Genomic DNA, 24,973 nt, shown 5'->3' with positions numbered 1-24,973 from the left:
CATTCACAACTTGTATAAAACCTCACACTCAGGAGGTGTAACTGAAAATAAATCATTGAAGCTCTACCCAGCTGTTAACAGCTGAAGCAAAACACTCAGTAAAGTTATTTCAAACCTCCACAAAGAGCCTGAACTATCCCTGCCCCAGCTGAGGCAGGCTTTAATTCCTAACTGTCCAGGCACAACTGTAGCCAGTAAGATAACTCAGCGATGGGAAGCTGTGCTGCCTCCAGAGCAGGGGAACTCGATGTTGCCTGAGCTGATGGAACATCCCCCACCTGCTGCCATCGCACCACTATACGTGCCTGGGTTCTTCCAACGGCAGCCAGACACTGCCAAGCTCTGCACCAAGCTCCTCCACCCAAAGCAGCTCCTTTTCCTCCTTTAATTTTCTACCCTGTTTCCCCCTGTGATCAGATGCAAGATTAAAGCCTACCACCAAGAACAGAGGCAACCAGCACATCCAGCCTCCCTTCCTCTCTTGGACAGACTGATGGATTTTGGTGTCTCTGCTCTGACACCAAGGACCTAATCCTGCAAATCGTTACTCACAAGCAATTCCCTTGACAGCAGTGGCAGTAGTTGGCACAGGTTTGCAGAACACCCTCCTCCTACGTGTATGCTGTAGTTGCTGGAGCAGACAGTGAGACATTAACATAGCTCTATTTTCAGGGCAAGAGCCCAATGGATGGGTTTACAAGGGTAGTAGGTACACGGCCCCTCTGCAAGTTTGAGCAAGTTACTCCTCAAAAGCAATTTACCTTGAACAATTTGTATCTGTTTAGCAAATCTAAGTGCATGAGCTGGTCAAAACCAAAGCCTGTACTAAGACTGTTCTAAGTCTAGGCTAAAGGGAGCTGGCAAGGTAGTTTAATGCTCATTTATTTCGTGGCTGCAGAGATACCCCAGTCTCCTGATCGTGGAACAGCACCAAACACATGCAATCAACTCAGCATTGCTTCCTGCAGCAGGCCATCACGTTGAGATGCTGCACATTTCCCCCTGGCACTCCAATGCCCACTGTGCAATAAGGGCTGCCACCTGTGAGCAGTGCTCCCACTGCCTTGCAGTGCAGGAAGGCTGTCCACATCTAGGGGCTAAATTCTGACAGTTGTTCTATCACCCAATGACCCCTGCCTAGCAGAAAAGGGGAACAGGGGAAAACGAAAGATGCCCCACAAGTTGAAGTAAAACCAGGAACAAAACAGCCAAACCAATCCCAACAGCTGTACAAAGTTATACTCACCCCAGCACAGGCAGAGCAGCCATACTGCACAGGCAAGCTAGCCCTCCAGAGCAGAAGACACAGGAGCAGGAGGAACCCAAGTCAGAGGTCCTAGCAAGAAGCCTCCCTCATCAGACTTGCCCCTTTACATCGAGTGCGATGTTCATGGTCTGGGACACAGCTGCAGCCAGCTGTCCTGGCTGACTCACAGCTGCTAACGGCCTGCAGCCCACAGCTGGACTGGCATTCTGTCCCAGCAGCACCAGGACAAAGCTGTATCCCACCTTAGCTATTGGAGCAATATCCAAATGCATAATCACAACTTCTCCTCTATTTATGATGTGTTGTAGGATGTGACAACTCGATTCCATGACGAGGGCACAGCAGGATTTTTATGGGACAGGAGGAAGAAGTCCCTCACAATGGGAGTCATAAAACACTGGAACAGGCTGCCCAGGGATGTGGTTGAGGTCCCATCCCTGGAGGTATTCAAGATCAGACTCAGTATGGTCCTGGGCAGCCTGACAGGAGGAAGAAGTCCCTCACAATGGGAGTCATAAAACACTGGAACAGGCTGCCCAGGGATGTGGTTGAGGTCCCATCCCTGGAGGTATTCAAGATCAGACTCAGTATGGTCCTGGGCAGCCTGATCTACTTAGCGGTGTCCCTGCTGACTGCAGGAGTGTTGGACAAGATGACCTGTGAGGGTCCCTTCCAGACCAGTCTGTGGATCTCTGCTGGTTTAGAGCCTTTTCCTTCTCTCGGTACCTAAGCTAGACATAGATGAGAAAGGAAGCCATGGTTTTAGGCATCAGAGAGTGGCCTGGTGGACATAGGAGGTAATTTTTGGAAGGGCTTTGAAGAATCCCAGGCTGTTTGTGCAGGCATCCAAAAACTTCAGTGAGTCCTATCCCATGAACATGCAGGTAGGAGGAAGGAGGTAGGTGTGACTTTGTGAAAGCTCCTGTATAACTCCACTTCAGAGCCCATGGGCTTTGGGAGCCATTCCCTCATATGTCTTATTCAGTGCTAAATAAATGGAAACGCTGCTGCTTGTCCAAGGTTTTTGATTCCAGCAGGGAAGTCTGCTGGTAGCCTTGCTTGTGCCCTGGGAACATCAGCATCCACTAAAAATCTAAACCCCACGTTTGCTTGCTTGTTTACTTCCAAACAAATGTAACACCTTTATCTCTTCTAAGTGTTGTTTCTCCTCTGGGAATTGCTTGCTTCTGCCTGTCCTGTCAGAGTGGGAAAATGTTAACATGAAAAAAGAATGTGAGGTTGTGCCAGACCACACTTGTTCGTGCTGGCCTCCTGCAAGGGCTCTGAACACCACATTTTGTGTACCAGCAAATCATTCTCAGCTGGGCATTGTGGAGTGCAGGGACTGCTCATAAAGCCAAATCTAAGGGCACAGAGCAGCTGAGAGCTTCGAACACACAGAAGTGCTGCTCTGGTGTGAGTTAAGACTGTTTATCCAGCATACAGAGCTTGGCTGTATCAAGCACTGCTCTAAGACACCTCCACAGCAAGGCCTTGGCCACAGTCCCACAGGATCCTAAATGCCAGATCTATGCACATAACTGTGGTGAGACCAGGAGGCCACTCTGCTGAGAAACTGCTTCTGGCAGAAGCACGGGGACCAGCCCTGTGTGAAATCAGAGGACAGTAGATTCAGGTTAGATCTTAGGAACAAGTTCTTTACCGTAAGGATGGTGGAACACTGGAGCAGGTTGCCCAGGGAGGGAGCTGAGGCCCCACCCCTGGAGATATACAGGGTGATACTCAAAGGCCTCTGGGCAACCTGATCTAGTGGAGGACGTCTCTGCTGACAGCAGCGGAGAGTTGGATTAGACGACCTTGGGAGGTCCCTTCCAACCCAACCCATTCCATGATTCCACCAAAGGAAGGTGAGCAGCACCTGCTCAGCCTGACGCTCCTGCAGCTGGCACTGAGTGAGGTGACCACTGACTGACTGAGAGCCGACAGCCTAGCAGCAAACCCAGGTGCTGACGGAGAAACTGCAGACTCCACGCTGGGCAAAGCACACTCACTAAAGGTTCTAAAATGTAAAGTAAACTTTTATTATCCTTGAACCACAAAATAGATTTCTTTGGTTGTACAAATTTCACTAGTTACAGTCTTGATGCGCTAATTTTCCCTCAGAGTCTCTCAGGAGAGAATGGGAGAGAACCCAGAGCCTGGCACCAGGTACCGCAAAGGGAAAGAGAAACAAACCAAAAAGAATCACAAGTTAGTCACCAAAACCAATCCAGGATTGTTTCCAAAATTGCTGTTGTTAAAAAGCAAATGCTAAAATTAGATTTAAAAAGGAAAAGCTCAAATTGCTGATGATGGAAGCAGCCACAGCTGCAGTTTGAGACCGATTCAGAGTTCTCCCTTCAAAGCTCTGTAAAATTAAAACATTACCAAGTCAGTTAAAAGGATCCACTGGATTTTGGCATGAAGGGAGGCTCTCAGCTAAAGGAAACTGCATCCAGTTCTCCCGTTCAGCAAATGTACAAGCAGAAGTGCCTGTCACTCCAGAGCCACTCTGAGTCACTGAAAGGCTTAAGGTCCAACTCTGGTCTTACTGCTAGAGGGGTTCGGCAGAGAGCACCAATGTATCGGGGCAGACAGATTCAGACCCCGGCCGAGCTGTGGCACCTTGCTCCCTTCCTTGTCAGAAGCATTTAAAACCCCCACGTCCGAACTTGCAGCAGGGACCGATTTCAGAGCTATGGGCAGCATCTGTCTCCGCCACACCTGCAGAGCTCACTTGAATCTGTCCACAGCCCTTGTTCCACTTGCGGACACCAGGAGCCACTCCCCTGTTCCTTTTTCAGTTTCTCTTTTTTTCCCTCTTGCATTTTCCCTTTCTGCCTGGAGAGGGGCCTGGAGCCAACCACTTGGCGAAGAGCAGACCTGTGCAGCTATGGCAAGGCACAGGCTGCGCCCAGCCGGCTTTAGCGTGCTCGCTGCCTGGCAGCTGCTCCGCCAGAGCGCCCCCCTCTGGACACCTGCTGCCACAGTTCACTTCGCAGCCAGCACGTAACGCCGCAGGCTCCCCACCAGGACCCTCCCCACCTGTAAGACCCCAGCACTCCTAACCTGACCCCAGCACTGCCACTTCCTACCCTTCCCCGCCTCCTGAATCCTACCCACTATGGTATCTGCTGTGTCCCCCTCCTACTCTGCCCGTACCTACCCCGGCTACTCTGCTCTCTAGCGCTGTCCCGCACGCACACGGCTACACCTGCTACAGCTGCTCGGCTCCCTCCTGTCCCAGCTCACTCCCCAGCCTGCTGCCGACAGAAGCAGCGACCTGGCCTCTGACACCCAGCAGGGTGTGCCGTGGAGTGCTCCAGGAGACCGCCGCGGTCACTGCGGCCGGCAGAGCCCTGGCTCCCGGACAGCACAAGGCTCCGGCAGGAGCAGCGTCCCCCACCGAGAGCTCGCTGCGCTCACAGAGGCAGGTGGCACACAGCTGGCACAGGCTCCTGCATGGTCAGATGTCTTTGAGCACACAGGTGTCGGTGTCAGAGGGAGGCACTTTGCTGAAACTCCTTTTTTGTGTGTGTTTTGCTTTTGCCTCCAAGCTGCCTATTTCCACACACTCCCAAAAGACGGTGAGGTGACGGCGTGGGAGGTGGAAGGAGAAGCTTTTTGGCATAAGACTGGAAATTAAACAGGAGCCAAGGCAGGCTGGGGCCTTCCTTCTGATTCATACCAGAGCAGAAGCTCCAGTAACCACCACTAACAAATTCAAGCTGAGGCAGTAACAGCCGGAGCCCAGCACACTCTCACACTCACACGTTCTCCCTGTCCTACCCTTCCCCACACACAATATTTACAGGCTAACAAGCTGCCCACTGTCCTGCTCACACCCCTTCTCCATTTGCCATCCATAAGTCTGGTGTTGTCCCTTCTCCTTCAGGACGTGCCCCAGTGCATTGCTGGGAGAGAAAAGAGGGCAGTTCACAGCCTTAAAGGAAGTCTGTTGAGCACAATGCTCCCCGGGGTGCTCAGGTGCCACACAGGAGGCAGCAGTGTGGGCAGTCCAGCGCTGCCCCTGGAGCACAGGAGCTCAGCAGCCCTGTGCTGGGCCACGCCATCGCCCAGGTGCGGCAGATCTTCTATGTAGGGACAGCAGCCTCCAAACTGCGGCGGCCGTGTCGGAGCTTGCGTTTGCTGCTGTACAGGGCCATTTCTTCAAGTGCTGATGAAGTAGGTGTCGGTGGATCCCGTGGTAGTAGCATGTCCTCTTCCTCTGGCTGCCCATCCTGCTCCTGGGGAGCTGTGCAGACAAGGAAAGCACAGGGTTAAGGAGTGAGGCTGACAGCGCTAGAGCCAACTGAGGGGACAGCCAGGCTGGGCCTGCGGCAGTGACCCCTGCCCAGAATCTGTCAGTGGCCTGTGGCTGCGTCCTGACCACTGTCACACGTGTGAGAAGATGCCTGCCCCTAAATCAAGGGCTGAGGGGTTCCAAGCGCTTCACCTGTTCCCACACAGAAGCATGGCCTGGGGCAGCTGGTGAGAGAGCTCAATGCTAAGGCCCTTCAGACAGACTGACTGGGGCCCTCACCAAAGCAGCTCCACAGAGAAGATCCTCCGGCAGGGCAGGCTCTCTGTCAACTTGGTCTCAGGCTTTCCAGGATGTGCTCTACATCTCAAGGACTGCTGCTACCATGGCTCCTCACCCTCCTCAAAGGAGCTGGTAGAGCTTATCTACTGTGCTTTGACACAGAGCCAGGACACCTGCACTTTGCTGGTTTGGCTTGAGCAAGTACTGTGAGATACTGGTGTAAAAATCAAAAAGCTCCTCAAAGCCACAGATTCTTCCCTTCCAGTGGGACCTGGCTCCTGGCAAGCCTCTCTGAAGTCTCCGAACAAAGCACAGAATCTCAACCACAGAACCCTGTGAAGAAGTGTCAGAGGTGCACAGCCTGCCAAGCTGTACCCAGTGGCTCATCTAGAGACACTCCAAGATGTCATGTCCTGAGGGAATGTCCCCCCCGGTACAGCACCCATGTTAGGATCTAGAATCCTTCCTTCCTGAACCATTCCCCACTGCTGTCCAAAAAGGCCTCAGACCCAGAGGAATGTAAGTCACACCTGGAAGGGACATTGGGACTCATAAGCAGATGAGTGAATCCCAAACTAGGCAGGGGCACATGCAGACAAACACCCAGATGAGAGCAGGGTGAGGGAGGAAAATAATGTGGCCTGGAGGGAAGTCTTAGACCCAGATCTGCTACAGGAGCCATCAAACATGCAAGTTAATTGATTTCAACAGAGCATTCTGAACTAGTTTGGTTGTTCCTCAGCAAAGCTCTTAATGAAGATGAGCTGCCCAGGGACACGAAGCCCTTAAGTGGGTAAATAAGTGGTTAAGACACAGAAGTGCAGGGAGGTGCTGCCTGCCATCACACGTGGAGCAGCTGCCTGTGCTAGGGTCAGGATTTGGTAACCAGTGAGAAGGTTCAGAACTGGTGAAGACATCACTGAGAGAAACTGCTAGTGGCACCACACTGTGGACCAGGACAGTCAAATGAAACTCAACAACAGAAGTAGGACTTAGCAGTAAATTTCACCCTCCACATCATTGCCCCAACAGTGCTGTAAAGGTGAACAGGTTCAAGAAAGACAGAAATGACTCTAAATCAAGTCCTCTGGCCTGGGAGGTGCTCAACCACAGAGTGCTGTAGCCTAGAACAGTATTCTGGAAGAAATCACTTTGTGCATTTCTTCTTTCATGCTCTTTTCTTGGTGTTCCCAGCAGCTTACATCCAACATAGCAGTGGAGCAGCCAGTGCTGATTTACCAAGTTTAGAGCTGGGGACAGAAAGACACAGCACAGGTGGAATAGCCTGAAGGAGACAGCAGTCACAGCTTGAGCTGCTGGTTATTTAGGCGACTGTGCACACAGATCCAGAAGTGCAGACTTGGAGAGTCACCTGGGTCCTTGAGCACCCTAAAGCTCTCAAGTCTTAAACCAGGATGAATTTGTCTGTTGCTGCAAGCAGCAAGAGTTTTTGCTCTAGCAAAGTGGCACAAAGTAGACCCTGAACAGTGGACATTACCCACCTACGGCTGGTGGCAGAGGCCAAAACTTCCCACCCATGTTCTGCTACCACTTGTTACTCCAGAAGACAAAAGCAGAAGAGAACCAGGCATGCTTGTTACAGACTGTCAGCAAATTAGTCACCACCAAAGCACAATGCAAGTGTCCTACCCAAATCTGAAAGTGGAGAGTTGGAGGTTTCATTCTAGAATGGACAAAAGAAGGCATTGCTTCATGTGGCAAGAAGTTCAGGTCCTCAGGGTTGACTCCACAAGAAGGGAACCCTCTAGAACCATTGTGGGACTCAAGCAGTACAAAGAGGATTCCTTTGGCCATGATCTTACCTGAGTTATTTCTGTCATCTACGTATCTGAGGTCATCAGCTGCATCAGGTGACTGGAAGAGAACAGAAGACATGAGGCCCACATCTGTAGCACTGGCACCAGTTAATCCCCCACCTCCAGCCTTCCAATACACCACACAGAACCCTTGGCCCCTCAAAGGTACTGGTGATACAGCAGCTGGGGCAGGACCCTCAGTGGTCACAGCATTAACCCTCTGTGCTGAAGTCAAGCAGTCCATGGCCTGAACTGCAGGATGAGAAGTGTCTGCCCATCAGGGTTCTCCTTTGGCTTTGTATGCATGGAGCAGAAGACAGGAACATGAAAGGCAGGAAGCATAAAGACTGTAGCAAACAAGCAGACATGTGGAAGGAGAGCAAAGACAGAAGCTACATTTCTTTGGAAGTCCTGGATCCTAGCTCTGCATCTGCACTGTCCTCAGGCCTAGGTCTCTACACAAAAGCAACCTCCTTTAAGTTAGGGTGTGTACGGAGAAATGAGGTGGGTAGGAAGCAGTTGCAGCCCAACAGACAGCAGAGACAGCTAAGTGACTGTCACCAAACTTCAGTAGTCCCTACTGATTTTAAAGCCCTCCAAAATGAAGGCCATTCCAATGCCCAGAGTTGTCTGGAGCTCTTCAAACCATGGTGCCCACCCTCAAGACCTAGTGCTCTCCTACCATGTGATTAGGGTGGTGAGACACTGGAACAGGTTGCCCATGGAGTGGTAGATGCCCCCTCCGTAGAGGTGTTCAGGGCCAGGCTGGAGGAGGCCTTGAGCAACCTTCTCTAGTGGAAGGTGTCCCTGCCCATGAGAGGGGGTCTGGAACTAGATAATCTTCAAGGTCCCTTCCAACCCAGAGCAGTCTATGACTTCCTTAACTGGTTCAGCCCCTGCTCTGAAGGCCATGGCTTCCCATGCAGGCACCTCCAGCACACCGAGCCCCAGCAGCGGCGCAGCATGCAGGTTGTACCTGGATCTCGTAAACAGGTTTGGAGGAAGGAATAGCAGCGAATTCCCGGTAGTCAAACTTCTTTTCAGACAGGGACTAGAAGGGACAGCAAAAGAGGAGAAAGAGAGAAGAGAGAGTAAGGGGAGAGAAATGGATGGAGAACCAGCAGCAAGCTGAGCGGCCTGTGCAGAGACAAAGCAAAGGCAAAGCATCATCCTCAGAGCTCAGATGGCCTGAAAACAAGGCATCTCTGGGACTCTGGACTTTTAGCCAGGGGTTTCAAGCTCCAGAGAGCACACAACGTGCTGCACCAAGAGGCACACACACATCAAGTCAGGCAGAAAACCTGGTTTGCTTGGGAAAATTGGTGGCAAGACTCCTGATGGCAGCAGCACTGTGAGAAGCTCAGTGCAGAACTGGCTGTACTGTGTGACTCTGGGCCAAACAGGACCCCTCTTATACAGCTGCTCCCACCCTTGCCTTTGTCTCACTAACAATGTCCCCCTGTTTTTGTACAGTGCTCAGAAAAAGAATGCTGATTTCAGCTAAAATCCCAGCTTGATGCTGTTGCAGAGACAGAGGGCAAAAGCCTGTGGTGTGCAAGGCTTTCTGAACATGGAGGTGAAGAACCAAGAAAAGGATGAAACAACGAAACAGAAAAACAGAAAGCAGAGGTTAGTCACAGTGGCAGAAGAAGGGGGTGCCTCTGGCAGTGGGTATGGCAGAGCTCCATCCATTGTGCCCTCACAGGTCTGTGTCACGCAGCCAGACACAGGGATCCCACTGCCCATGGGTGTGCACAGCCCACACCCGAGAGAGCCCAGGGCTACAGGGAGATGACAAAAGCAAGCAGAGGTCATGTCCTACCAGCCTTCCTGGAGAAGTGACGTTTCTGGGACTGCAGTCTGCAAAAGATGACAGAACAGCACCATTAGTGACCATGTGAGACTCCCCTGGGCCCCTCTTCCAGTGAGGCAGCCTGTGTGCAGAAGGACACTGCCCTCTCGGGACAGTGCCTCTCTTGTTTTTCTAGAGTCATGATGCTGGCTCTTTTTCTGCTCTGGATCCCTGGAACCATCCCTCAGACATTCTCTCATGTTTTCACAGAATCCCAGCATGGTGGGAGTTGGAAGTGACCTCTGGAGATCATCTAGTCCAACACCTCTGCTAAAGCAGGATCACCCACAGCAGGTTGCCCAGGATCCCAATGTCCAGGAGGGTTTAGAAGCTCTCCAGAGAAGGAGATTCCACAGCCTCTCTAGACAGCCTGCTCCAGAGCTCCAGCACCCTCACAGCAAAGAGGTTTTTCTTCATGTTCAGATGGAACCTCCTGGGTTCCAGTTTGTACCCTTTGCCCCTTGTCCTGTCACTGAGCACCACTGGGAAGAGTCTGGCCTCATCGTCTTGCCCCCCACCCTTTAGCTCTTGCTGACCATTGAGCAGATTCCCTCTCAAGCTGCTCTTCTCCAGGCTCAACAGCCCCAGAGCTCTCTCAGCTTTCCCCAGATCAGGCCTATCCCCAGTGCTGACAGATGCCCTAAGTCCCAAAGGACCTTCTAGTCCAGGCTGAAGGAGACAAGTGCTTTCAGCAGCTCTGCTTTGCAGCAGGTTTAGCTAGAGCAGATGAACTCTCTTCCTCAGAGAGCTGCACATTACCTTCCAGTGGTGTTGGTGATGGAGTAGGAACAGGTGAGGGTGACTCTGCCAGCTGCTCCAGGGTGCTGCGCTTCTTCCCCTCCTTGGACTTGGCAATAACCATTTGGGCTTTAAGAGCATCCTGTTCAAGTGATTTCATCCTGCCTCAGAAATGAGGAAGAAAAACATCAGACCTTGACTCTCAAGTGGGGAACAAAGCCACCTTCTGTGCCCAGCAGCCAGGGCAGCCCTAGCTGGCTAGGCACAGCGGTGGGCTTGAGCACCCTTGGTGCTCAGGGACAGACAGACTGAAAGCAGAGGAGAGCAGCTGGTTTGCTGTCCCCCACACACAGAACAGCACATGTGCTGGACAGACAGAGCCTGGAGCTGAGCACCAACACACTGAGGAGCTGTAGGGCTTTCCAGAGGTGCCACACATGCTGGGAGCAGCCCAGGTTGGGAGGGGAACTGCAGGGACTTTTATGAATTGGGTCAGTTCTTGGAGCTTGAGTCTCCTCTGTGCTCTCAGTGTGTTGCATCTTAGCCTTCTTTGGCCATCAGATGATGACATAGCCAAGAAAATGTGGCCTAGGTCCTCAGAAATGTCTGTTCCCTTCTCCCAGTCAAACAGACCCAGCACTCCCCCCATTCTCACTGAGACAACCACCATGGCCAGCAGGACCTCAGAGAAGTGAACGCCAGCCACCACTGCCACCCCCTCCCTGTCCCTGGCAGGCCACACCTGGAGCTCTGCGGGAGGAGGGAGGGACACAGCTGGGGCTGTGGAGCATGCAGCTGGTGGGGTTGGGGAGGCTGTGCACACCTGGATTGGCTTCCTGAGCCGTGGCTCTGCCTTGGACTAGACATCTGAGCTGGCCTGGCCCCGGGAGTAGGTGCCCACTGCCGGGACTGGTACAGCTTCCTGGCCAGATCCTGCTCGTACTGTTTAATACTGTCTTCAAGAGCTGAGGATCTGAGGAGGAGGAGGAGGAAGAGGAGGAGGAGAAGGAAAAAAAAGGAGGAGGAGAAGGAAAAAGAGGAGGAAGAGGAGATGATGGTGATGAGCATTGCAGCAGACAAGCACAGAGAAAGAAAGAAACAGATACAGGAACACACCCTGGCAAGGAGTAGCAGGGGTCTGATCTGGGGGCAGCCTTGATTAGAACAGGCTCCTCTCCTAGATCCTGTTCCACACCAACTGCTGCTGCAGAAGCAGGAACCTCCAGAGAGCCTGCTGGAATGGCATGCCCAGAAGCATGAACCTCAGCATCCAGTGGACACACCCTGCAGGCCAAACAGAAGGGCCAGGAGGTGACTCCCTGGGCAGGTGTGTGTGGGCAGCCTGAGGGAGTGCAGGGCACCAGCATACGTCTCTTGCTATGCTTCTGTGTGCATCTGTCTGGCCACTGCTCACAGGCACCCCTGTCTGGCCACAAGAGAGGCAAGCCAAATGGGTCTGTGTGCCCCAAGCCCTGGCACACCTGCAGCTGAGGTGGGTGCATGGTGGGAACGTTGCTGAGGGGCATCCGGCACGGTCTGGGTGCCTGCCCCTCAGAATGTGTCTGTACTTTCTGAATCACCCCCTTCCTACAGCACGAGTGCCAGGGCTGGCTGTGCCCAGAACACATTTGGAGTACAGGTCCCAGTGTGTTTGTCCCAAGAGAGCACAGGGGTGCGTGCTGGGGTGGGGGCAAAGGGGACACACCACACATCCTGGCAAAGCACTGATGACAGGGGGAGAAAAAGGAAAGCCCAAGAAGGTGCAAACTGATGGAGTCACGAGTGACAGCACACAGACCAGAGAACTGGAAAGAAGCAGAAGGTAGAAGATTAGAAAGAAAGTAACAAACCCAGTGACATGCACTTACAGAACATACAGCTTAGTGCAGCTGCAGCACCTTCTGCAGGGCCACATAGCCCTCCCTCCAGCACACAGTACTGACTGGGGGCCTCTGAAAGAAGGCCTGAGCCCTGGCTGCCATCACCTCACTGTGCCTGTTGTGGCTGCGAGAGAAGGGGGAGACTAAGAAGAGATCTGTGGTGTCAGGGAGCAGTCACTTTGTCTTACCAAAAGAAGCACACTGAGGTGACTGATTCCTGACAGTGCTAAAATAAGCAAGGCCTAGCAGGAGCTGCAGCAGTGGAGCCAAGGACTTGGTCTGCAGAACTTGAAACCAGCAACAATGGATCCAATAACTGGAAAACAAGATGTCTGCGAGTAGCTTCCTGTCAGCTATTCTCACCTCTAGAGGGTCTCTCTTCACTAGTTTATCTCCTAAGAACAAAACGTGCTCAAAAGAAACTGAAGGTCAACCTCCTGCCCATGCTGGACAGAACCCCTGCACTCCACATTCACTGACACTTCCACAGTGTAAAGTGGAACGCAGAGAAATCCTGCCTAACTCAAAGGCGTGGTCAGATGTACAGAAATGTTACAGGAGCAAACCATGGCATCCCCCGAAGGAAAAATAACAACCTGCCCTGTGTTTTTCAGATTTACCTGCTGGCAGCAGCAGCAGCAGCAGCAAGGTGATGGAAGAACAGATCCTGAGGTACGTGGTGCAAGGTCCTTGCAATGGCTTTGTTTTCAGAGGTTGTGCTTCTCTTTCTTGCACCAATCCTAAAGCTTTTGTTACAGCACTCCCTGGCTGTGCTAACTCTTAGGCTTTGGAGGAGCCAGAGCTGGCACCCCCCTCATAAGGCCTGCCCCCCTGTGTGAGGAAACTTGCACGGGCAGTGGAGGCAGGAGGGATGGGACGAGAGCCCAGGCTCTGCTGCCTCTCCAGCACAGTCAGGATGAATTGTAGGAGAAGCCTGACAGACAGCTTGTTTCGCTAGATCAAATACAGCAGTGAGGCTACAGGGTTTTTTTTAGGTGCAAGGACTGAGCAGCAGCTCTGTCTGCTCTTGACAACACTGTGGTGCTGCCATGGCATCACCCTGGCAGCATTTGTGAGGCACTGAAGGCTACGAGTCTCTCTAGAAGGCAGAGTAGTGCTGGCAGGCTCTCCCCGTGCTGCTGCAGCACACAGGGACCTGCTGATCTGCCCAGCGCCATGAGGCAGCACCCATCAGAGCAGAAATTTGGTCCTGGTCATCTCAGCACACCCCCCCACAGCTCAGCCCTGTGACAGCAGGGTGCTGTGTCTCTCCTGGCAGCTGTTTAGAAACCCTCCTCCACTGCTATTTCTGCAAAAGGTTTGCTCCTGGCTGAGTATGAAAGTACAGAACTCCCATCTGCATGTGATGCCACTGAAAGGTTGTGTCACAGAAACCATGGGAACAGCATCAACCAGAACAGGTGTGAGATGCCAGACAGCAGTGAATCAGCAGCAGATGGAATCCCACCACAGTGGGGGCATGGAACAACAACACAGGGTGGAAACAATCCTGTCACAGCACCCTGTGGCATCCTGGCTCAGCCATGTCCCAGCAGACAGGCACAAGCAAGGAAGGAGAGATTACCAAGTATAGACTCAGAGTAACTCAGGTTGGAAGGGACCCCTGGAGGTCATCTGATCCAAAGCTGCACAAAGCAGGACCAGCTTCAAAGGCCTAACAAACTTGCCACAGGATGACAGAACATTCTCTTCCAAGTCTATGTTCCATAAAACAAGCAGGCCTTCCACTGGCCTGCTCAGCTTCCAGACACGACAGGGCAGTGCTGTGAAACTAAAGCAGCACATCTGTCCTCAGCCGAGGCAGAGCCGGCAAAGAACTCGTCCACGGCACACGGCAGGAGACTGCCAAGAAAGTTCTTGAAGAGCAGAAGCCCTGGCACTAGGAATATGAGTCCAGCTCTGAATACACCACAAGATGTTATTTGACCAGGTACCAATGGGAAGCTTTGTACCCTCAAAGCCCTACAGAATTTGCCTGCTCTCACTGAGGATTCCACACTGTGGTTCTTCATCCCTACAGCCTCCCTAAGCCTCAACAAAACCACTGGGACTGCCAACTCATGGTCATCCCTGCGATGGGATCAAGCAGGCTGGCAAAGATGAGGCACTAGCAGCTTTGCTCCTCTAAAAGCTCTCATTCAGCCCCCAAAAGAGGCTGTTTCAAGATGCCCTTTGAATGCCTCCTACAGGAACGTTATGGTAAGGAAACCACCAACAATAATGGGAGCAGCCTGACTGATTTTTGAAGGAATTACACGGCACAACAAATGCCTGGGGCAGCTTTAGGTCTTGAGTTCTGACCTAGGAGATTCTTTCCTTCCCAGAGCAATGCTGCATCACTGTTCCATAGCTGCGTGGGTAAGAATGCCCTTGTTTTGCTCATTTCTTGGCTTCAGCAAGCTTCCCAGCCTGGCAGCACCAGATAGGTGAGGTGCTCTTTCCAGTTTCCATTCTGAGTATGTCACCTGGCAGCTCCAAAAGAGCTCTACATGTGTAAGAAAGGAGGTGGGGGGAGGCTGTGTGCTGAGGGGAAGCAATGCATTCGCCATCACCTAAAGGTGCTGAATTTATGATTCTGACAGAACTCCCCTGACTTCATGGCTGTGTAAACTAAGAGACATCTCACTCCTGTGACTGTCAGAAGCAGATGAGTTCAGCCAGGTGCCAGCTGCCTTGCCCTGTCTGAACAGACACTCCCTTGACACCCAGCTCAAGAGGGCTTCCTTATTTCCTGCCTTTAATACCACGGAACAATCCCACAGTCATGCAGGGGGTCTCCTTTTCATGAGCTAGCCTAGAGAACAGTGAAGGTTCCTCTGTCTCACCGTGCTGCCCTCCACATTGCTCGTTTCTCTGCCTCCAGGGCCCGACGCTCTGCTGGAGAAAGCTCCTTCTCCTGCCCGCTCAGCAGCTCAGGACTCTGCATGCGCAGCCGCTCCTGCTGCCGCCGCTCAGCCTTGGCCGTCCGCACGGGCGCCGCTGCATCCCCTGCTCCCAGGTACAACGGGCTCAGCCTGGGCAGAGAGAGAAGCAGTGAGAGGTTGCCTGGCCTGCTCCACCATGACTCTTATCTGCCTATTTTCAAGAGAAAAGGTGATGACCAGCACCTCCAGTTAACCATTCAGGGGACATGGGAGATGGAAAGAGGTTGGTGCAGGTCAGTGTCCCCTTCCCCACAAAATCCTTCCTTTTAAGCCCTAAGTCTGCTAAAGAGGAGGAGCCATCTGCTCCATCATCAGGCAGCTTCTAGGCAAAGGACATTCCTGATCCACTTACCCAGACACAGAATTGGTTCTTTGTTCAGGCTTGAGGCCTTCTTCCAGTGAATTCCTCTGTGAGCTGTTGTTCTCATTGATCTCAGAGGGCCTGGAGCAAAAGAAGCAGGTCCCACATGTTGACACACCAACAAAAGGTCCAGAGCAGATCCAAGCCCCAGAAACACCAATCGCTTCATTCTGAAGATATGACCCTGACAGCTCCTTCTCCATTGCTTGCTTGCTGATTTTTATAGTCATTCACACTCCCCAACATCAGAACTCACTTTCTCCTGTGGAGGTCAATGACTCACTAACACACACACACTTTCCAAATGCACAGCACCATGTCTGCAGACAAGTTCTACACAATTCTAGGCAGGCTCCTTCCAGCTGCCAGCACCTGAGGAGCTGCCTAGCTGCTTCCAGACTCTTTCTTTGCTGATGTCAGATGTTAGCACAAGAGGAGCCTCCTAGGCTGCAGGTGAAGGAATGCCCAGGCCAGGGACAAATCTTGAGTGCTCTCGGAGCAGAGGTTCTCAGCATGGCCACTCTGTGCACAGCACCTGACCCACTGAAGATTTATGCCCTTAACTAAATCCCTGCAGCCTGCAGATCAGCCTAGCTCCTCACTCTGAAGATGTACACATGCCCTCGGTTTGGTCAGCAATTGAAGGTCACACCAGCCTGTTTCTCACAGGCTAGAAACTGTTACTGTGGCCCAGGCAGAAAGTTCATCATGACTCTGAGCTCTTCTTTCTGCTGCTCAAGTTCATTTTGATTACGTTTCAGTTCCTGTGCTGCTGTGACAAAAAGAAACACAGTCTGTTCCACTGCCTCGCCTTTGCTCAAGCATAAATGGTGAGTAACTGGAAGTCAGCTGATGGACCCGTGGGCCCAGCCCTGCCGTTCTCTAAGCCCCCACGTTTCAGGGACACCACTCGTGATAAGCTGGCCTTCATGTCAAACCAAGAAGCTGGTCTGCATTTGGCTGCTGTCCTCCTCTTCCTGCGCCCTGGCAGCATAGGAAGGTCTCAGTGCATTCCTTATGTGAGAAGCTCCTCAACAGAGACCAGAGAGCAAAACCAAAGAGAAATCAGATTGAAAACTGACAGGAAAAGGATTTTAAGCCACTGTAAGACTGACAGTGGAAGTGTCTGTGAAGAGAATAATGTTTGTACCAAAGACTCAGAATAGTCAGTCAGATGACGACAGCTTCTATTCTAGTGCAACCCTCTTTTCAGCTCAACTCTCATAAGTCTTTTCATCCCTCCCTAGATCTATGCCCAAGAACCAGGACAACAACATAGACAAGACCAGGAGAAGCAGGAAACAAAAGCCTAAAAAACCCAAGCCTAGGTTCAGCTCCATTTTGAGCTCTAACTCTATTTTGAGTTAGTTGTCTCTAAAAATCTCTATCTCTAGGTACCCAAGGCAGAGCTGAAGGAGCCACTCTTCTGAATAGAAATGGCTGGAAACCCCCACCCATTTCTGTGCTGAAGAAGAAATACTTCCCAGCCCTCTGCCTCTGGAACACATGGATGGCATTGAGCCACCAGTCTTCTCTTACCGAGTTGCTGGAGCTTGGATGCTCCTTCCATTTAGCCTCTCAATCTTGTACTCGACTCCTTCAATGATGACGCTGGACTGCGCACTCATTTCAGGCACCTGCTTCACCATCTCATCCTCTTCTGCCTCTTCCTCCAACAGCAGAGTACGTTTCTGCTGCAGTTTTCGAGCTGCCAAAATAAGAGAGACTCATCTTACACCACCAACCACTCATTAAACCACTCTAGCAGGTCCTCAGGCTCACCATCCCCAGCAAGTCTGCATTGTTCAAGTCCATACCCCCTTCAAGGACCTTTTGTTTCTCCCCCACTCTACTAATACTTCAGATGCAACAAATGCTGCACCCTTCCCTCAGTCCCCCCTCCTTTATTCACTAAACTTCCATTCCTGGATGCTCTAGAGAACAGATCTCCAGCAGCTCATCCTGCTGGCACTCAGGACATGGCTTAATGGCCATGGTGGTTGAAAGTTGGACCTGGTTATTTTAAAGGTCTCTTCCAAATGAAACAATTCAAGAGCAGCCCTGCAGAAAAGGAGTTGTGGGTGCTGGTGGATAAGAAAGCAAACATGAGTCAGCAGTGTGCACTTGCAGCCTGGAAGGCAAATGGCATCCTGAGCTGCATCAAAAGCAGCGTAGCCAGCAGATGGAGAGAGGCAATCCTGACACTTTGCTCTGGTGAGACCTCACCTGGAATATTGCATCCAGCTCTGGTGCCCTCAACACAGAAAGGACATGGACCTGATGGAGAGGGTCCAGAGGAGGGCCATGAAGATGATCAAGGGGCTGGAGCACTGCTGCTACAAGGACAGGCTGAGGGAGCTGGGGTTGTTCAGCCTGGAGAAGAGAAGGCTCCAGGGACACCTGACAGCAGCCTGCCAGTACCTGAAGGGAGCCTACAAGGAGGCTACAGAGGGACTGTTTACAGAGGCCTGTAGGAATAGGATGAGGGACAATGGTCTGAAATTAGAGGACATTTAGATTGAGTGTCAGGAACAAGTTCTTTACCATAAGGGTGGTGGAACACTGCAACAGGTTGCCCAGGGAGTGAGTTGAGTCCCCATCCCCGGAGATATTCAAGGCCAGGCTCAACAAGGCTCTGAGCAGCCTGATGTAGTAGAGGATGTCCCTGCTGACTGCAGGGGGGTTGGACTAGATGACCTTGGGAAGTCACTTCCAACCCAAACCACTCTATGATGATTCCATGATTCCATCCTCAAACTGAAGTTGTGTGCAGACTCTTCTGCCCCCTTCCCCAGAGGGGCAGCCCTCAGAATCTGCACACTCACTGCTGAGTTATTGAATTCACCAGTTGCAGGAAACCCTGACACCGTAGCACTCCCCCAGTGCACACCGGGACAGGGGAGCATCCACAGAATTCCTTCACACCCACTTGCTTTCAGCTATTTCCAGCCTTCAGGAGCAAGGGCCCAGGGCTCTGGGAAGTGCTGGATTTCTGCTCAGTGCCCTCTCGTGCCCACCGTGCCAAAAGGGTTCACTCCACAGGTCACACATGTCTTGGCACAGATCCCCACATACCTTCCTCTTCTTTCATCTTCTTCAAGTCATCCTCTCCTACCAAGGACACACGCTTGGGAGGCTTATCCACCTGCTGCTGCTTCACCTCGATCTCAAAGTACTTCTGCCTCTCGCGGAAGGACCTCTGCTCAGGGCTGTGCCCACTGGGACTCTGCTCGGCCACCTGCAAGAGCCACAGGTCACTGTCCAGGTGACCGAGCCAACTTTTCCCCACCAGCCCCACGTGTCCCCTGGCCAGCCTGTCCCAGATGTGCTCCACACCCTCCTCTTGCTCCTCAGCCCCACCATGCTTTGATCCCATCTCCACAGCCCCAAAAGCCTGCAGGTCCTGGCTCTCCTGCCAGCTTCAGCCACCAGAACTCACCTCTGGGGCAGCTTTGGGACTTTCCATGCTGGTCTGGCCAGGCAGCTCCTAAGAACACAGAGAAAGGGGCACATTCAAAAGCAAGTTTTCTCCCAGTGCTCCTGCCATCCAGCCAAGTGACACCAAGGCCACAGGAAGAGCAGCAATGCTGGACATCAGCTAGTGAGCTGGCTCCCAAAGCAGTCCCAGAATTCATTTGGCTTGGCAATCCTGAGTGACAGGGACTGACATTAAAATCAGGGCTGAAAAAAATGATGGTGACAACTTTGGCAAGGGCAGAAATTCAAGAGCATGGGGAAGTAGGAGCAGAGCAGGAGCACAGGCTCAGCATGAGATCCAGGAGACTGAAGCCATATTTAAATCAAAGATGTAACCATCAAAATTTACTTCTAAGGAAGTGGAAACACCATCAGGAAAGAAAACAATCTGTCTTATCCAGGGAAAAAAAAAAAGAAAGAAAGAGCAGAATATTAAATATCCTCTTCCTGAAGGTGTTCAAGGCCTGGTTTAATAAGGCCTTGAACAATCTGGGCTGGTGGAAGGTGTCCCTGCCCATGTCAGGGGGGTTGCAAGTGGGATGGTTTGAAACTGGAGCAGGGCAGGTTTAGATTGGACACTGGAAAGGAGTTCTTTACAATAAGAGTGGTGAAACACTGGAATAGGCTGCCCAGGGATGTGGTTAAAGCTCCATTGCTGGAGACATTCAAGATCAGACTGGACGTGGCCCTGGGCAGCCTGATCCAGCTGGAGGTGTCCCTGCTGACTGCAGAGGGTTGAACAAGATACCCTCTCAGGGTCCCTTCCAACCCAGTGCAATCTGTGTATCTGTCAACTGCACAGATGTGCATGAGACCTCAAAGCTCAGTTTTGGGACCAATCCTGCTTAACATTTTCACTGCCACATGTGACTCTGACACCAGAAGGTGATTTGTGAGTGGCAAGGAGCAGAACACACATCATGGAAGTGCAGTTTCCTGAGGACAGCCTCCTCCGGAGGACAGGAACCATGCAGCCTCCCTGCACCCACTCTCTCAGCTGCAGTGGTGCTGCCCCTGTCTGTTCAACGTCTCCCCAGCAGCAGTTACCTGTGTCCCAAGCAGAGGCTGTGACAAGGGCACTGCTGCAAAGGTCTTGTAGGCTTGCTTGACGTTGATGGGGATCTCGTCAGGGGAGGGTGGTGAAGGTGGCTTTTGCTGCATGCACAAAAGCAGAAGGTGAAGATAATCACAGATGTCATAAACCCAGAACATGGGGGAAGCCCTGCACGACCCTCAGCCTGTAAAGCCTGAAGGCTGGAAGATGTGAAGGGAACTCCTGCAGCATGAGCAGGAGCAGGGCCTTGTGTGGATGTGCTACCTGCAGCAGAACTCACATCACAGCCTTACTAAGCTTCTCAGGTGGTGGAGGAATGGTGCTTCAGGTGCTGGAAGTGGCAGTCAGATCCTCACTGACTTGACCACAATTTGGTAACTGAACTTTTGGCCACGTTATTGCCCCACTCCCTAAGGATTTCCACCCAATTCAACTGGCATGTGCCTGCTTGAACCAGAGGGCTCTGGGTGCTAGCACAGGACAGCTGTGCAGCTGACTCTGTCCTCTCCCTAGGGCTGAACAAGCCACACTTAGCTTATTAGAAAACTGAAGCTCTGGCCACATCTGGCACTTCTGACTGAAAGGTTCTTCCTCATAGCAGGGGATTTATTCCTTTCCTCTGGAATTTACAGTTGCTGCTATACTCTTGTTTATAAAACGACTGCTTTGGACTCCTATCTACTTCAAGGCTAATGGTCACAGTCTCCTGAACCAAAGTGCTAACCTGTTCAGGGAGAAGACCTGACTTTGAACTCAAATTTGCCCTTCAGAGAATTACACCTACTCAGAAACACCTGAGAAGGTCCAAAAGGACCCTCCTACTGCTTGCCACTTGTCTTTGCTCATCTTCATTTATCTTCCCCATGATCTTTTCCATCACATTCAGGGAGGAAGAAGGTCCCTGCTCAAACTATCACAGAAATGAAGTAGGGAAGAAAGTACACCACCACCTTACTTTCTCCTACAAGGAAAATCCCCTTTGGTGGCTTCATACCCTCAACCTCTTCAGCTGCACTCCAGTTCCAAGTGTTGTTTTCCCTTTGTCCTGGAATGAGGCTAAATTATGCTGTTGGGGTGGTTTTCTTCTGCCCAGGCTAAAGACCAGCTGAAGAGATTGTCTAATACATGAATCTTGGCCAATGACATGACGTTAGGGCCCCACCCCTGGAGGTATTCAAGGTGAGGCTTGACAGGACAACCTGATCTATTTGAGGATGTGCCTGCTGACTGCAGGAGGAGTTGGACTAAATGACCTTCAGAGGTCCCTTCCAACCCAGACCATTCTATGATTCTATGACATGGAGTGTCTACAGCTGTGTCTAACGTGGTACCATCTCATGCATCGCTTTGACAAGAGAAGGAAGGGCTCTGTTTCTGCCATGACAAACACCGAAGACCTGAACCTTTCTCCACCAGCACCACAGAAATCTTTCAGAAACAATCCTTTGGCAAATCACAAAACTTATTGGCAAGCTGGTCTTGGCTCCTGCTCCCAGACACAGGACTAGACAGACAAAGGTTATGAAAGGTTTGTGCCTCAGCAGGAGACAGCACTCAGAAATAAGGACCCAAAACTGCAACTCTGGAGGTTTCAGCCACAATACAGTCCCAACAGCAGAAACTTCTCCAGTGGGCAAGTGAAGGCCCAAAGCAGGCTGCTGAGGCACATCTCTGCTGGAAAAATGAATGGGATGTGCTGCTCATGACTCTACTTGTGAAGAGTGACTCAATGACAGGCAAAGGGCTGAAGCTTGAGAAGGGCAGATTTAGACCAGAGATTAGCAAGAAATTCTTTACAGTGAGGGTGATGAGACACTGGAACAGGCTGCCCAGGTTGGTCATGGATGTCCCCTCCCTGCAGGTACTCATGGCCAGGTTGGATGGGGCCTTGAGCAACTTAATCTAGTAGAAGGTGTCCCTGCTTATGGCAGGGAGGTTGAAACTAGATGGTCTTCACGGTCTCTTTCAACCTAAACCATTCTGTGAACATATGACTCATGCCCTTACCCATCTTATCCAGCCTGGTGCTTGAACAAGACCAGCCCCAGCTAAGGCACATGATCTTTACAGGATCTCCATAGCCTACCCAACAGAGAAAGTGACACCAGGGTGACCCAGGGCAGACAGACACAGCTTAGCTAGGTGCAACTGTAGGCCACTTACAGTGTTCTGGTTGGTGAGGCACAGCTCAGGCTGCTGGAAGGGGTTGGGGCTGTCCCCGTCCTCCGGGCTATGTGAGGCAGCATTTGGTCGCACTCGGGAGAGCGGCTGAATGACGCCAGGCTTGGTCTGCTCATGCCAGCACCACAAGAGGAGGACAGGCAGAGAAGAAAGGAGAGAGAAACCAGCAGTTAGGGCAGGAGCAGGCTCTGCCATGCAACAAGACCAATCCATGCACCTCAGCAGCTGACTCCAGCTACTAGCCAGGGAGGGAGAGCTACCAAAGCAGACACCAAACAATGCTTCTGGTGTAAGCACTTTGGACAGGCAAAGATTCAGGCAAGCATGACTCAAGACAGGATCAGCGGGTCACAGATGAGACCAGAACACATCACAGGAGCATGGCACAAGCATGTCAAGGAGTCAGGAATGGAGGGTGCAGTGGGGGAACATCATCCAACAGAGGGTACGGGCCAAAACCAGGGGACAAAAATCAACTGAGACCCAGGCAGGGCCCAATTAGAAGAGCAGACAAAGGAGCCTGAGATCCAATCTAGCTCCTGTCCTCACTGCTGGATGCTGTGTGGGAGTGGATGAAACACCTAACACAAAAGAGAGCAGAAGCAGGCACTGAGCAGGTCAGCAAAAGCCACATGAGAGAAAGCTGCAAGGATAAAGAGGAACAGAAGCTGCCAAAACACTTGCACCAGGTCCTCAGATGGACAACACTCAGGACCCTGTGCTTGTGAGAACGTCAGCTGAAGTGAGGCACTGAAGAAGACAGAGCCAGAGCTAAGAGGGAGACTTGCAGGGCTGGGAGTCAGCACACCCAGAGGGCACACACAGGCTGGAGACAGCACAGTGACAGCATGAGGAGGTGCATGGTGGATGTACTCACTGATTTACTGTCATCCTGAGATGTGATGAAGTTAATGGAAGCCTGAGAATACAAACACAGAGGAAATCTGGAGCCTGTAGAGTAGGAGGCCTTCAGCTTAGCCTGCTCCGCCCAAATCTCACAACCCTTCCCCTGTCCTGTGCAGGGAGAAGCCCCCAGTCCATAATGACCCCCACCAAAACTTCTGCTGCGGGAAGCAGACCAGAGCCCACCTGTGAAAGCTTCTCCCAGTTCCTCAACCACACGAGGAGGCACTCACAGCTCTGCACATCTCCAGGCACTGACCCCCACACCCCCATCTCTGCACCCCCTCAGCCAGTCCTGGCCCTTGTTCACTTCCCCTGCCCTCTGTGCTTGCTGCTGAGCTTCAGCAAAGCCATTAGCACCACAGCTCCTCTGCCAGGAAGCACCCACAGATGCCAGCTCAGCAGGGAACAGCCTCTGGAGCCTGGCCTGCCATGCCAGGCAGAAGCCCTGGGTGCCCAGCAAACCCCAGAGCTGGGAATACTGAGCTGGAGGCAAGAGGCAGCAGTGCCAGGCAGGAGCAGGCAGAGCAGCAGCACACACCAGCAGGCACTTCCAAAGTGGATTTCCCTGCCTGGCAGCGGCTGGCACACCGCACACCAGCGGGCACTTCCAAAGGAAGGTCTCCCTGCCTGGCAGGGGCTGGCACACTGCACACCAGTGCGCACTTCCAAAGGAAGGTCTCCCTGCCTGGCAGGGGCTGGCACACTGCACACCAGTGCACACTTCCAAAGCAAGGTCTCCCTGCCTGGCAGGGGCTGGCACACTGCACACCAGTGCGCACTTCCAAAGCAGGTCTCCCTGCCAGGCAGGGGCTGGCACACCATATATCAGTGGGCACTTCTAAAGCAGGTCTCCCTGCCAGGCAGGGGCTGGCACACCATATATCAGTGGGCACTTCCAAAGCAGGTCTCCATGCGCAGCAGGGGCTGGCACACTGCACGTCAGTGGGCACTTCTAAAGCAGGTCTCCCTGCCAGGCAAGGGCTGGTACACCACATAGCAGCAGGCACTTCCAAAGTGGATCTCCCTGCCTGGCAGCGGCTGGCACACCGCACACCAGCGGGCACTTCCAAAGCAGGTCTCCCTGCCTGGCAGGGGCTGGCACACTGCACACCAGCGAGCACTTCCAAAGCAGGTCTCCCTGCCTGGCAGGGGCTGGCACACTGCACACCAGCGGGCACTTCCAAAGCAGGTCTCCCTGCCTAGCAGGGGCTGGCACACTGCACACCAGTGGGCACTTACAAAGCGGGTCTCCCTGCCTGGAATGGGGGCTGGCCGAGGGGCTGCCGGCATCTGGAGAGGGGCAGTGCCAGGGAGGACCGTGCAGAGAGTGGGAGAGAAAAGGAAGAGACTGTGTTTGCCGTGGAGAGGCTGAGACAAGTACCTTTCCCAGCACAGGGGCTGCAGTCACCCAGAGCTGCTGCTGTCCCCACGAAGGAAGCCACTCTGCCCTCAGCGGCACATACACAGACCCTCCATGAGCACCTCCTTCCTCCCTGCTTCTTCCTCCTCCCCCACCAGAAGCTTGAAGAACCCGAGGTCAGGCAAGACCTATCCTGACAGCAGCCTCGGCACAAAGGATCCATCTTCCCTCAGGAATTCTCTGGAACAAGCCCACGAACTCTGGCTGGGCTGTAAAGCCAAAGAGTCTACACTAAAAACAGATGGCAGAGAATAGGAAATGCAGCTCCTGGGAATCTCTACTCTGGAGTAACCACCTGGTTGAGTGCTCTGTGGCCTTCAGCATGACCTGTTGGACCTGCTTCACTTCGTGTCACGCTGTCCAGAGAGAATGAAATCTGCCAGATACAGACAGCTGTGGAAGGTTCTGCTTCAAAAAGAGTTAGATTATCTAAGTGTGATAGAAAGCTCAGGTACAGAGAGCAGGGCTGAAAACCCTTGCCACCAGCAAGACACCAAGGCACCTTCTAGGGCAGCTCTGCCACTGTCACTAA

The 24,973-nt window shown here is 52.4% G+C and overlaps 1 protein-coding gene across 12 annotated transcripts in view; it reads right to left on the bottom strand.

Moving 5' to 3' along the window:
• Positions 1-3,285: 3,285 nt before the first annotated feature.
• The window catches only part of SCRIB (scribble planar cell polarity protein), an 88,972-nt gene continuing 67,284 nt past the window's right edge, over positions 3,286-24,973 (bottom strand). For 7 of the 12 annotated variants that reach the window (XM_064154528.1, XM_064154515.1, XM_064154519.1 and 4 more), the window contains 15 exons: positions 24,261-24,311; positions 22,993-23,034; positions 22,098-22,223; positions 19,928-20,035; positions 18,843-18,890; positions 18,479-18,641; positions 16,943-17,111; positions 15,395-15,484; positions 14,944-15,132; positions 11,041-11,190; positions 10,239-10,378; positions 9,450-9,487; positions 8,604-8,678; positions 7,634-7,685; positions 3,286-5,522 (listed from right to left, as the gene is read on the bottom strand). In XM_064154528.1, the coding sequence (XP_064010598.1) occupies positions 5,362-5,522; positions 7,634-7,685; positions 8,604-8,678; positions 9,450-9,487; positions 10,239-10,378; positions 11,041-11,190; positions 14,944-15,132; positions 15,395-15,484; positions 16,943-17,111; positions 18,479-18,641; positions 18,843-18,890; positions 19,928-20,035; positions 22,098-22,223; positions 22,993-23,034; positions 24,261-24,311 (1,602 nt within the window). In that variant the 3' untranslated portion in view covers positions 3,286-5,361. The remainder of the gene's footprint in view (positions 5,523-7,633; positions 7,686-8,603; positions 8,679-9,449; positions 9,488-10,238; positions 10,379-11,040; positions 11,191-14,943; positions 15,133-15,394; positions 15,485-16,942; positions 17,112-18,478; positions 18,642-18,842; positions 18,891-19,927; positions 20,036-22,097; positions 22,224-22,992; positions 23,035-24,260; positions 24,312-24,973) is intronic. The other 5 variants (XM_064154525.1, XM_064154529.1, XM_064154522.1 and 2 more) reach the window with 4 other exon arrangements.

This window comes from Pogoniulus pusillus, chromosome 14, assembly GCF_015220805.1.
Source record: "Pogoniulus pusillus isolate bPogPus1 chromosome 14, bPogPus1.pri, whole genome shotgun sequence".
Lineage (NCBI taxonomy): Eukaryota > Metazoa > Chordata > Aves > Piciformes > Lybiidae > Pogoniulus > Pogoniulus pusillus.
The sequence above is the reverse complement of the archived record's forward strand: the minus strand, read 5'-3'. Positions and strand labels throughout refer to the sequence as shown.